The sequence below is a fragment of the Indicator indicator genome, chromosome Z, assembly GCF_027791375.1.
Source record: "Indicator indicator isolate 239-I01 chromosome Z, UM_Iind_1.1, whole genome shotgun sequence".
NCBI classification, from domain to species: domain Eukaryota; kingdom Metazoa; phylum Chordata; class Aves; order Piciformes; family Indicatoridae; genus Indicator; species Indicator indicator.
Window position 1 is genome coordinate 73,422,444 of NC_072053.1, and position 13,851 is coordinate 73,436,294.

The 13,851-nt window shown below is 40.1% G+C and overlaps 1 protein-coding gene across 4 annotated transcripts in view; it reads left to right on the forward strand.

Annotated features, from left to right (window-relative positions):
• Positions 1–13,851, forward strand: part of SEMA6A (semaphorin 6A) — a 60,893-nt gene that overhangs the window by 10,651 nt on the left and 36,391 nt on the right. For all 4 annotated transcript variants that reach the window (XM_054398248.1, XM_054398250.1, XM_054398249.1 and 1 more), the window contains exons 6-10: positions 2,644–2,734; positions 5,968–6,087; positions 7,136–7,224; positions 8,125–8,342; positions 11,155–11,286. In XM_054398248.1, the coding sequence (XP_054254223.1) occupies positions 2,644–2,734; positions 5,968–6,087; positions 7,136–7,224; positions 8,125–8,342; positions 11,155–11,286 (650 nt within the window). The remainder of the gene's footprint in view (positions 1–2,643; positions 2,735–5,967; positions 6,088–7,135; positions 7,225–8,124; positions 8,343–11,154; positions 11,287–13,851) is intronic.

Sequence of the window (13,851 nt, forward strand, 5' to 3'; positions counted from 1 at the left end):
TTGTTGGATTTATTGTGGCTGTGCTGGAAACAGTACGAGGTTGTCATTCAACAGTGCATCATTCTGCTCTGTGGCATTTATTCACACTTGTTTCAGTGCCACAGAGCTGAATGTAGACTGTATTTCTGAGGATTGCTCAAATTTACTACCTACATCTTTGCAACTCCTTCAGATCAAGAGTATATTTCCACCTTGCATTGCCTTCTATAGGTGCAGAGTCCTTCAGATCTCTGCTTAGGGATGCGGTCACTCCTCAGAAAGTTCCTTAGCTTGTCACAGACACCTGCATCAAGTCACAGACTGGTACTGAGGCTTACTTCTGGGGTAGCATGTTTTAAATGTCTCTATTGTACTGTTCTCAATCCCAGAGTCAGTTCTCAAGACATTTGAGAGCTTAGTACAGTAAAACCTGAGAAAATTAGTGTTGGGGACCCAGCAGATACGAAGCTGTGGCTCCCATACAGAAGCCCCCATGTTTCCTAGGGAAACTGAGATCCTACGGCACTGTGTGCTGTAAAAGTGATTGAGAGGAGATTCCACAGGGAAAGGTACAGCAGGGGGATGATGTGTTGCTCACTAGCTGGGGATGTGCAAGACCAAAGAATTACCAAGAGCAGTTTAGAAAACTGCCCTGGTCCATTAATACTTCGCATTAATTTTTTGACCAAAGTTTCTTCCTTTGATGTAGTGTGTCCCCATTATCTGTATTGTAACAGGGCTCATTTATTCAAATATATTTGTCTTTTTCTCAGTTTTGCACCAATATCTGATACAGCAACCAGCAATAGATGTCTCTGGAGTAGCTTTGAAATGAATTTACTTGGACCCTTGAAATCCAGTCTCTGCTTTTCCAGGCACTGCTGTGTCCCACAAGTCATTTCTCATCCTTCTTCAGGAAAAAGAAAATTGAGCTTTGCTGATGCTGTTTCTGATAAACTCACAGCACAATTCTAATTCATTTAATTGGGTTCAGAGTTAGTGAGACCCAGGAAAATTACTTCCTTAGTGGTTATTTGATGTGACTTGCTGTGTCTTCTGCAATGCTGCTGTACCTTTTTTAGCCATTGTGATGGCTATAGTCTAGGAAACAGGAGAGAGAAGTTCAGGGTAATCTTCTCTTTCAGTCTCTGGAAGAAGAATCAGATTTGAATAAAAGAAAGAGCCTGCTGACTTTGTGGTATAGCTATTTAATATTTTTTTTTTTATCTTGCTCCTAGCATACAGGAAAACTTGTGGGTCTCATGCTGTATTTAGTCTTCTAGAACAGTTTGTCATTTTTTGGCTATCAAGGCCATTAGAGCAGCTAACAAATCCAAGCCAGTCCCCTCACTAGAAAGCTGTCTTCTAATACAAACACATATTTCCATGTCATCCTGATGTGAGGGAGCCCTCCTTACCCTTACCCAAGTATTTCGTTCTCTGTGATGCATGGCCTCTGCAGACAGCCTCACCCATTTCTGAGTTCCAGGCACTGGGTAGTGATGCCTTTGTGTGTCAGCAGAAGGTGTCTCCAACAGCTTCCCTGGCTTTTCCCCCATGTATTCTTACATTATATAGAGAGCACTAAAGAAAACAGGGCTGTTCCCCTGTCTTGCCAGTGGAAGTGTGGGGCTTTGTGCAGGGAAAGTTGCTTAGAACTGTAACTCATTTCCTGTCACTATCATGTGAAATGCTTTTTAGCCCTTGAGCAAACACAACTAATTCCATTCAGAGTGGATTTTGATAGGAGGGATACATGACAGAGAACAAATTATGACAACCACTGGAGGATTTGGGTGCTGTAACATATAAGCTAAAAAATTGATTGGAGTAGTTGATGGTGCTGGGTGGGTTATTCTTCATGCTCTGTGAGTCTGTGCTGTATATGATTTATACTGTAGGAGCTGCTCAAGCTACTTGAACATGCTAGAAAGATTCTTATTCCCAAAATACAGTAGTGTAAGAATCTTAAAAGATGTAATAGCGTACCTTTCTCCCATAGCTCACAAAACCCTCTTGAACTTAGTGTAAAGTTGATCTGTATATTTGTATCATTAGCAGTACCCAGGGTGAATTTATTTCCCAAGAGTTACACTTAAACCTCACATTTCACAATTCCTGCACAGATTAATTCTTGCCTTATGGTAAGAGGATTTCTCTGTTACACAGACTCAACTGATACAGTAAGACTTGGAGAGCATCCTTCTGAGTATGCTAATCAAGGAAGAGAGCACCACTGTTGAGACTAGAGCAGAAGGATCTCCGGACTTTGGGGAGAAAAATGCACACACAGATAATTGTCCTAGTGTTGTTTCTTCTGACTGCTGTGGCTTGCAGTTTTTTTCTGTGTACAAGAGCACTTCTGTTGGATCATTATTGAGGATAAATTTTGAATCTTTGCCAGAACCACAGACCACATAGCCTGCTACAGTTCTCCAGGAAGCCTGTGTTCAGATAAAGTATAGACTGACTACCTCCAAAAGAATACCTGACTTACTGGAGATATTGTCTTCAGACTGATTTTATTTAACACTGTGATTTTTGTCAGGTGTTTAATTCATAGTCAGGAGCACTCTTAGAGAAAGGAGAGAAACACTGTTAGAAGCTCCATCCTGGGTAAAATGTTTTGTTTCTCTGTCTGAGGAGCTCCTTTTTGTTTTTCAGATGGATACCTTGGAGTTCCTGGGAGATGAATTCAGCGGAATGGCCAGGTGTCCCTATGATGCAAAGCATGCCAACGTTGCGTTGTTTGCAGGTAAAGTGATGGAGATGAAGTTCTTACTTTCTGTCCTGCAGCCCAGGCTTGCCATGGGACTGTATTTTTTGAGTCTAGGATGGCAAAATCTAAAACATGGCAGAGGGAGTGAATAATGACTGAAAATAGAGGGTATAAGGACATCACTAGCGTGGAAGCCTTCCCTTCTCTGGGATTAACTTCACTATCATAAACATTGCCTGAAGCCTCAGTTTCCTGGTTCAGTTTTTCAGTATTTCCTGGATTCATGATTATATGTTGACACACCAGTGTGAGGCACCTTTTCTGTCTTTGTCCAGCTTTTTGAAAGTCAAGGCTTGTGTGAACTTCAGTGAGGAGAGGGCAGGATATGCTCTTTCACAACCAAGGTTAAGTTAACCGTCATAACAACCTACATAATAACAGTGATGTACCTTTTTCTAGATCTAGAAGAAAAGGGAAGGTAATTTTATTTTAAAGCAAAAAAGTCTCAGTGTGGTATTATCAGCTGTTGTAGACAAAAAAGAGTGTGTTGGTCAATAGCGATTTATGCTGCATGCAGCAGAACACAGTTAGCTCTAATTTCTAATAAAATAGTTTTGAAAAAAATAAGTGTTTATTAACAGGGTTAATTTGTCCTGCTCTGTGGTATTTTCTCTTCAGAAATTCCTGTTTAAATTGTTTATTGAACTTCTCTTATGTAAGCCCCACTGATTGAGGTTTGGGTGTAAAAGAGGTGGTAAAGCAGCCACCCATCATAATGTAAGTCTTCCTAGTATGACACTAGAAAGCAGAGCCTGGGTGCTACATGTAAATACTTTAGCAATAGCATCTTTAAGAGTGTAGCATTGCAGCCACTCAACTGAGTGTGGACAAAGGGCTGTATTAAGCACTAGTGTATGTGAGGTGACATCATCTGCCTCACAAAGGAGTGGTTTTGTAGCAGGTTGAAATTTTTTTTCTTTAACTCTTTATCATATAAATAAATGGGTCCTTTCGTTTTAAAAATAATGGGGATGGTACTGGTACTACTATGTAATTTCTTTCTTACAGTCAAAAGAACGTAACATAGAGATTCTCTGATACTAGCAGGTAATTCATAAACTATGGAAAGAGAGAAACACTTTCAGAGAAAGACTTATCCCATGTGTCTCAGATTCCCAGTCCATAAGGTAGTCTGTATTACCTTTCAGAAGGGACATTGTCAATATACTGGCCAATAAAATCTTTATGATCAACTTAATGTAAACATTTCCCTTGTATTCAGCTGAAGTTTGGTAAGATGACTCCCACTCTGTCCCTGAAGAAGTCTTTGCATTATTTGAAGATAAAAGGAATATTTATAGAAATGATCATACTCTTTCATGACAATTCAGAATAAATTTCATAACTGTTCAAATAAATTCTTGTAGAATATATCCCATAAATCTGCTAGCTTCAGAAAATCACTGTTTGATATGCCATACATATTGATACACATAATAACTTCTCTGAGTGCAGTGAAAAGCAGTTTCAGAATATTTTAGGGCACTAATCCATCTCATCTGGGTCTATTGGGTTCACTTACATGAATATGGCTCTGCTTCTAATCTGTAGCTGTTGTAGCTGTTATGGGTGAAGTGTGGTTGGTCACGTGGTCTTCAGGAATTTGGCAGGAAAGAAAAGAAATGCATGATTGTATTAACACTGAGCATCCATATCTAAAAAGTCATCTTTATTTTCTATTTTGTAATTGGTTTTAGTCCCTGCTTTTTTTGGCAAGCATTTTTTTCTGGTTTTGCTGTGAAAAAAAGAAAGCCCATTTTTCAGTAGCCAAATAATGATGGTATTTGTGGGCTCAGAACAAAAAGTACAGTCCTGCTAATTAAAAGAACAGTCTGATTTTTAAAATCTTGATCTGAAATTAAACTTTGCCCATATATGCAATGAGAAGAGCTTAACCAATAGAAGCCTCTTCTGCTTTGTCTTGGATGTCCTCAGTGCTGGTGCCCTCAAGGCCTAGCACCCAACATAATCTCTGTCAAACGAGACATACCATTCTGTCTACAGAATCAGAACCACGGAATGTTAGAGGTTGGAAGGGACCTCCAGAGATCATCAAGTCCAACCCCCTGCCAAAGCAGGATCTCCTAGGGTAGTCCACACAGGAATGCGTCCAGATGGGTTTTGAAAGTCTCCAGAAGAGACTCCACAATCCCTCTGGGCAGCCTGTTCCAGTGCTCCATCACTCCTCATGTTGAGGTGAAACCTTCTGTGTTCAAGTTTATATCCACTGTTCCTTATTACTATGCACCACTGAAAAGAGCTTGGCCCCCTCTGCTTGACACCCACCCCTTAGATATTTATAGACATCGATCAGATCCCCTCTCAGTCTTCTCAAGACTAAACTGCCCCAGTGTATGTCTACATAAGTAGACACACTAAAGACAGAAGTTAGCTTTGCCTTCCTGTCAGACACCATGTTCCCAGATCTGTCTTACACATGAAAACATCCCTGTACAGTTAGCATAACCTGAAAAAATATTACACAATTACCTGCTGATAGTTTTGCATGTTTGGTTTATCTTTGGGGCCATTTTATGGATATTTTCTTACTGCTTGTTGTCTTGTTTTCTTTTTTTCTGTTATCTTTTTTTTTTTTAAGAGAGAAATGTGTAATTTACTCAGGAAATACCTAAAAGACGTTTTAGAAAAGAAACATGGATAGACAATCCTCCTCCATATCTTTGCATCCCTGTTTTGCCTAGGCTCCCTGCACATAACTTAATTTTTTGCTACTGATCTTTGGCAGAGGAGTAGTGCTCTCAAAGGGAGATATTTGCATAAGTGTCAGTTAGCTGATAGTCCCTAAGACCTGTCTGGTTTGCCTTCCGTGTTAAATGTAACAGTCCTGCCCTGACTTCTTCATGTTTATTTTGCTCACATATATTGGCAGAATTTATGAGCATTGAAGCAAAGGTGTATGCACAGAAGCTGTGTAGAGTAGTTTGGTATGACTTACATAAACTGGAAAAGAATGGCTCTATAAGCCTTTTTCTCCCACAAGCTTCCTCTGAAATTACCATTTTGAAAATTGGTGACTTGCTTGTTCACGGCTCAGTCCCATTTACCTACTTGGATTTCTCCTCTTTCTTCAGTGTTGCTAAGGAGTTGGTGATGATTTTCTTTGTCCCATCTCATTTGATTGATGAGAGAAAGCTATTATATTACTTCTAATGCTCCTCCCCTCTTGTTTCTTCTTTCCTCCCCTGCAGAGGGAAAGCTGTATTCTGCCACAGTGACCGACTTCCTTGCAATAGATGCAGTCATATATCGGAGCCTTGGAGACAGCCCAACTCTGCGGACAGTTAAACATGATTCAAAGTGGTTGAAAGGTAGGTAAACAAACAAAACAAAACAAAACAAAACAAAACAAAAAAAGTGACATCTCTGATGAGAGTCTTGGATTCCTGACAGATGTCTCTGTCACTTCATTTCACCCATGCTTTCTGGCAAAAAGAAGGAACTAAACTACTGATCTCTTTCCCTCTTCTCCTGACCCCAAGTTACTGGACCTGACAGAAACTGTGAGCATGGTATATCAGAATATATATTCGAAGTGAGCTTTCCAAGGTGAAATTCATCAGTTTACAGCTGTTGGATGTAAAGGTTGGAACTTGGAGGCCTCAATGTGCTTGGGCTGTGTTTGAAATATTCGTGCTCCAGGACTCTGTTAGGTAACAGTCAAGGCTTCATGAGGTATAGATTTGTCCTGTAACATTAAGATTCATCAATGAAAATAAAATTTTGGAAATATTGCACAAAGCCTTTCTTTTATGGGTCTTAGGGACTGTACAGCTGCCATTGAATTAGACAGTTTCTGTGCTCTGAATGCCCTCATTGTTAAGAACAGTGCTGTTTAGCTTCATGTAGGCGTTATGAATAGTTAGCATTTGGAGTAATTTTAACAGTGAGCAAGGCCATAGTTTGAAGTCTTTTTCTGCATGCAGAAATGTTTTGCCAGGTGTCGACTTCAGCTGTCCCACTTTGCTTGCTGCTACAGACACGTGTGGGCAGAAACAGTTACATGGTTTGTTATTCCCTACACACAGCCTGCATGCCATAAAGAGCACTGCTTGGACCCCTCAGGCATGCCATTATACACTGCCTCCTTACCTTTCCTCATACTCCATGCAGGGCTAATATATTGGTGGCAAACACTTAACTACCTTTCAGTGAGGTTGTACATACTTATCCCCATCTGTGCTGCCCCCAGACAGTGATTCTTCTGCAGTGGTGATATTGCTCGTTCGGGAAACTGAGCAAGTTTGCCTAATGTGGGCATTTCACCTTTGGATGTTTAGTGCAAATGTATTTGGCTTCTCTTTGCATGCTATATGCTGTACATGATGCCTAAATAGGATGTCTTGATTTTTTTCCTAGAACCATACTTTGTCCAGGCAGTAGACTATGGCAATTACATTTACTTTTTCTTCCGGGAAATAGCAGTGGAGTACAACAGCATGGGAAAGGTAAGGTCAAAGACATTGCCTTGGATGACTTTGTTATATTCAGGGGGAGGAAAACATATGCTAGTCTTGGACCAATGCTGTTAGTAGTGACCTTGAAATGAGAACCATAAATCATGATGACAAGGTCATAATTTTGAGAAGATTCCTATTGCTCAAGCCAAAAGGTTGGTTGGAGTGAAACATTGCACTGTCTTAAAAGGAAACAGGATGGTTTCTTATTGTGTATGTTTGGAGATCTTTTCTCAAATCGTAAAAAGCACGAGGCAAGTGTAGATAGTTCAGAATAGTAGGCAGCTGTTAAAAATTAATTCCAGAGGAGGGTGATATTTTTCTTCAAGAAATCTGAATTGGAGTGCTGAGTAAACAGGGGCAGGAATCTTGTGCACTGCTGTTCTGCAAAGAATAATTAAATACTTTGTGCGCTTTTGCTAATTTCACAATAGCTTTCTGACTAGGCAGTCAGAAAAGCTGACCAAGGTCACGAAGGTGGAGGGCAGGAATAAAAGCCCAGCAAGATTTGCATAGTTTTTAAGTGCTGAAAACACAAGAATCGGAGCAGGCAGCGTGGGTTGCAGGGATTGTGAACATAAAATGTGCTTTTGTTTGCGGAAATAGAAAGCTAAGCAGTCTGTATGGAAATGAGTTTTATATGGGTTGAGAACAGATCTTCTGAAGGATTTATGTCTGTATAGTAAATGCCACAGCCTTATCTTTTATAGCACGCTGTTCCAAAGCTGAGTTTTTCTCTGTTTCTTATTTGTCATAGATTATGGAGACGTGGGATTAAATTAAGCACCTTGCTGTGTTATTCCGAATGTTGTAAAAACAGAACACCAAAAACGTCTTTTAGTTCAAACAAACATTTCATTTTCTCTGTTACTTTTGCTCTACTCCTTCCAGGTAGTTTTCCCAAGGGTGGCTCAGGTTTGCAAAAATGACATGGGAGGATCTCAGAGAGTGCTGGAAAAACAATGGACTTCCTTTCTCAAGGCTCGTTTGAACTGCTCAGTTCCTGGCGATTCACACTTCTACTTTAACATACTGCAGGCAGTTACAGATGTTATCCATTTCAATGGCCGGGATGTTGTTTTAGCAACCTTCTCCACTCCATATAATAGGTAATAGGTGCAATAACCTTTTACCTCCTGTTTCCTTTATGTTTTGCTTTTCACTGCATTTTGTTTTTACTTTATGAAGGTACAAGAAGTGATTGCTCAGACAATGTAATTATTTTGTAGCACAGGCTTACCAGTAGTTTATGTTTCGTTTTAAGTCACCCTGGTATTGCTTACTGTGTTTTACATCTGATTATTTAGAGCAGCTTTCATCCATTTACTATCTGGACACGTACTTGGATGTACTTTTCTTTACATGGAAATAATTCAGACCCACCATCAAGAAGTTTTGCTGCATGTAACTCTATTACAAAGAAAAAAATATGATTATTTTTTTCCTCACAAAGGACTAGGTCTGTCATTTTTGCATCTAACCCATGCTAGCATTCCTTCTCTTTTCTTCATGCATCCCTACTGACTCTTGTCTGTTCTCCTGGGAAAGCCAAAATTCTGGGCTGTCCTGATGGTTGGACCCTGAGGAGGGTCCCCATAACACCTGTATTTCATTGTTTCCGTGGTCTTCCAAAAGCATTGGTTCATCTGCAAGGAATTTATTGCTGTTATATCATGTTTCTCCAGAAGCTATTAGAAGAGTAACTGTATCTAATTACTGAGGTCTCCTAGAGAAGTTAAAAAAATAGTAACTTTCTAATTAAAAAATACATTCCTGTTTCACAGAGTAATGTTTAAGCTGAAAGGGGAACTTTATTGCTGAAATTCATCTGGTTTTCCTGTGAACTGGCTACTTCATGTCAAATCCTGACCTCAGTGAGGTCATGCACAGAACTGACTTCAAATGAAAATAAGTCTAAGCCTGTAGTGTATGATCACTGCTTTTGACATTCTAATGTAGGAACTGCAATGGAATACTTACACCACCAATATGCTATAAAGGCTTAAATTACGATCATCTATTTTTTTAATGCAAACAGGCTTAATAAAAACCAGTGAACAAACAGAGATTCAAAATCAGAAAGAAAGGCTGTATCTTGAGATTATCTCAAAATTGAGATTGTCCTCCCACTCTGCTAGTGTTTCCCTCAGTGTGTCATGAGTAATAATTTTCAGTACACCCTGCATTTTATTATTTAAGTGCTTGCTGTTAAAATCAAGGTACTATTTTATAGGCCTCAGTCATTGCCAGACATTGAAGATGACAGGCTTGGAGACACCTCATTAAGAGACATGATTCTGACGTGGACACGTCCCTCTCATTTCTCCTCCACTGACTAGAAGCTCCAATGAATATCTTTGATCTTTGGAACAAAGCTTCACCCTAGAGTGAGCTGGAGGATATTTTCCAGCCCAGTATGACTTACCCAGGGTAGGAGCTGGTGATGGTTTGTAGTCCATTAGTAGGACATGGCTTGGCTGTGACCTGAAGTGCTCCCTCATTATGGGTTTGTCTCACTATGGACCTGCAAACTGCCATTCTCAAGACTAAATGCTGCTGCAGGCTTCTCACTACAGTGCCCATTCCATCACCATGTAGCTATGCATTCAGGACAGTTCTCAGCACTTTTGGTACTGTATAGCACACCTCAAGATTTTAGGGTTGTTTTTTCTTTAGGGCTTAGTTCAGCAAATTGCAAGATCTTCTAGCTTGAGTGGATCTTGAGGTGTCTTATGGAGTGAGGTCCTGTGTGTAGTGAAATATACCCTTGAATAACTCTTATATCAACATACATGTGGCTTCCTTGTTTAAAACTTGCTGTGTATGCAGCAGTTAATACAGAGCTCTGAAGTTTCCCTCTGTATAAGAGCACAGTCTGTGGAGATCAAATTGAGACTGTTTCCCTATTTGTTCTTTCTTTCACTAATCAGGATTTGAAAATCTTTAATATTGATTAATAATAATCAATTTATATGCATTTATGAGTTTAGTTTTATTATCTGTAACTATATTACAGTTCCTGCATTGTTTCTTCAAAGCATAATAGTGCACTAGCTAAAAGCAGGATTGAAAGCCTCACTCATCTAGGCCCATGCTAATTACCTGATAAAATCAAGTGGTGAAAGTCAGACAGGAAAACAGTACTTGAGAATATAAAAATGAAAGGTGGATGAAGGTGAAATTCCAAGTAACTGACCATGAGAAACCCCTAAACCTTTCATGAAGTTTATAGGTAAGAACGTAATTACATTTAGACAATGCTGTCATGCAGTTGCATGCAAATAATGAATAAGCTGAAATTTACAACTTTATGATCTAAAATGAAAATTGCATTTGCTTCCGTACGCTCTTTACACCTCATTGAGTTAATCAAACTTTGGAGCATAGTTAATGCCCTTCCATTGGGAAAACTTGGTGAAGATAAGGCTGTGGGAGTACTGAGTAATGCCATGTCAATGACACAACGCACCATCCTCCCAGTTTGGTCAGCACCAGCTTCTGAGCTGTCTGGAGTGTGTTTTTGAACCATGACAGGAACTGTGAGAGTTAATATGGAGAGATGTTGTGACTTACAAGAACTTACATTACCAAATAATGGGCTGTGAATTACACTGGCTGTTACTCCTCATGCATTGCCAGTGGCAGGCAGAGTTTCCCAGATTCTTTCCCTTCTTCAAGATTATTGTGATTACTTCTTTCTACAGAGGCTTTGAAACAAATTGTGCTGGCAGGAGCTGTTTGCTGATTGGTATATTTCAGGCTTTTCCATGAGGCTGGCTTTTCCTGTCAATACTCAAAGGTTACAGGGTTCAGGATTGAGTAGCCTGTGACAGGAAGACTTCTATACAGTGTGTTTTCCACTCAAAATTTTATGCATAACTGCAGAATGAGTAACAATTTCTGGGAAATGTCACTTTGCAGCATCCCTGGCTCTGCAGTCTGTGCCTACGACATGCTTGATATTGCTAATGTATTTACTGGAAGATTCAAAGAGCAAAAGTCTCCAGACTCCACATGGACACCAGTTCCTGATGAACGAGTGCCCAAGCCCAGGTATGTGTCATGTGTAGTGATATAGTTCTGTTCCTGCATGCAGAACAGAGGTTTTTGATAATTTGAAGAGCCTTGTAAGGTGCAGGTAAAACTTAAGATACACATTGTAACAATAAAATAGAAGTTGAGTTGTTGAGTTGCATTTGGATCTGTGGTATACAGGTGAGAAGTTTTCCACTTAAACAAGACTTCTGTAACATAAATCAGACCACTATAAGATCCACTTGGTCAGAATAATCTATCACTTCAGAGTGGTATGAGTTACACACCTGTTGCAAATTGGTTCAGTAATGGATATATCTCATTACAGAGCCTGCACCTGTTCAGTGGTTAATATGCAATTTATATGCCACAGAGGAAGCATCATGGAGAGAAAAAAAAACATCATCACATGGAAATGGAGATTCAATTTACCTCATTCCTATTATGAGATGCTTTCCCTGCTTTCACTGCGCTCCTGTTTGCATGAGGCTCCTCTGTAACACGCTCTTTATATTTCCTATGAGCACCCGTTTCATACAAGTTGCTGTTGACAGGCAGTTGTTAACTCATCTCCACCAGTGGTGTTTTGCTTTAAGAATATGATATGCATGTAGATAAAGCATCATTCATTTATCTCAGTCAAGCTCTACCACTTTAATGTATGTATTACTTTGCTTCTGATATCTTACATAACTTCAAAGAAAAACACATCTGAAGATTTGTGGTGGCAAGTGAGCTTCTGCCAAAATACAAATTTGGTGCATCATGTTTTAGGGTTGCCAAGTATAGTATTCCTGTGCTGTCTTTATTCTGAATTTGTCACCCAGGAGAAGATCTTGGAAGTGACTGGAAAAATCTGGTAAAATTCTGTGTCTGTTTTTCATCTGAGCCTTAATAAGGCACCTCTAAGCAATGTTGCTGGATTTTCTTTTCATTTTTGCGCTGTCTCAACAACTCATTGATAGGATGGGCAGCCCTGGTAGTGCAAGGCTCCAAAGTCATTTATTTGGGAATTTACTTAGATAGAGACTTTTGGCAGGGAAGGAGGAGAGGAGAAAGAGAAATCTTCTCTTTCAATGGGAAGGAAGAAGAGAATGTTGCATTATGGAATAAAGCTGGAAGTGGGGAGAATCAGACTGGACGTGAGGAAGAAGTTCTTCCCCATGAGAGTGTGAGAGCCTGGAATGGGTTGTCCAGGGAGGTGGTTGAGGCCCCATCCCTGCAGGTGTTTAAGGCCAGGCTGGAAGAGGCTCTGGCCAGCCTGATGTAGTGTGAGGTGTCCCTGCCCATGGCAGGGGGGTTGGAACTAGATGATCCTTGTGGTTCCTTTCAACCCTGACTGACTATGATTCTATGATTATGAGCTTGTGGCATGAACCAGTGGTAGGCTAAGTTATGATGAAGATGGGATAATACTACGACTTTTAAGCCATCAGGAAATAACACAAACTGAATTGTTGCATGCTGTTTCATGTAACGTTTGGCCATCAGTCTGCTTAACAGCAAAAATACACGTAACTTCTAACATATTGAATGCGTAAGAGGTGTAAGATGCCTTTGAAATAAGATCATTTTTATTTGGCTGTCTAAATATGGTGCAGAAACATTAGTGCTCCTACTGATCCTAAGCTTTCTCAGAAACATAATGGAGCCTTTCAAAAGCCTCACTTTCCTTTCCGGCCATACGTAGCAGGGTTTACTTGGGTTTATGTTTACTCAGTTAAACCAGCTTTAAGATTGAGAAAGTATTAATCCAATCATCTGATTTGGATTCAGGAGGAAATAGGTTTCAAGATTAGATATAGAGAAACCCTAGCCACTGTGGTGCCAGAATGCGTAAGCTGCTCCCTAGAGTTCTCTGGGGTGCTACCTCGTGAATGGGTGCCCTTGCAAGGACCTAGGAGACTGGTGATGCCCTTGGTTTCTCCTTCTGTTCTCTACTGCTAGTTCTATGGTGCAGTTAAAAGATAATCAAGATACTTAGGATACCAAGAAGCAGAGCACATGATCTCTGTGTGTAGTGTTCATTGTGCAGCTGTGTGGGACCATACTCATTGGCCCAATAGTGTGTTTATGACCAGATGGTCCATCTTTCATCTTCCTATCTTACAGTGGCTCAAGTCTCTGTAGATTCGTAGGGGTCTAGGGAATGAGATCAAGTGGACCTTTTTGTGGGAGAAAATAACTCACAAAATATTAATAGTGTGCAAAACATTTTGCTGCTTCCTGTGTAGAGATGGCCTGACCAGGCAGAAAAGTTGTTACTTCTGAGGAACAGGGTAGACTTCAGTAGAGTGAGCAGATTTGTATTTCAGTTGTCAAAGGATGGTTGGAAAACACATCAGTGAAAGTCATTAATGTGAAGGGTTGGATATTTGCTGGGGCATCTTCTCCAATACTCCACTTTCTACACGAGAGGACTGAAAGCAGCATTCTTCCAGATATGCTAAAAAAGTCACCTTCCTTCTGTATGTTAGGGACTGCTTTTATTCCAGGAAAGAGCAGTCAGCCAGGCAAGTTACAGATCAGAAAGCACCTGTGGCAGTGGACAGCATCATGTCAAATGCACACATGCAGTGATTA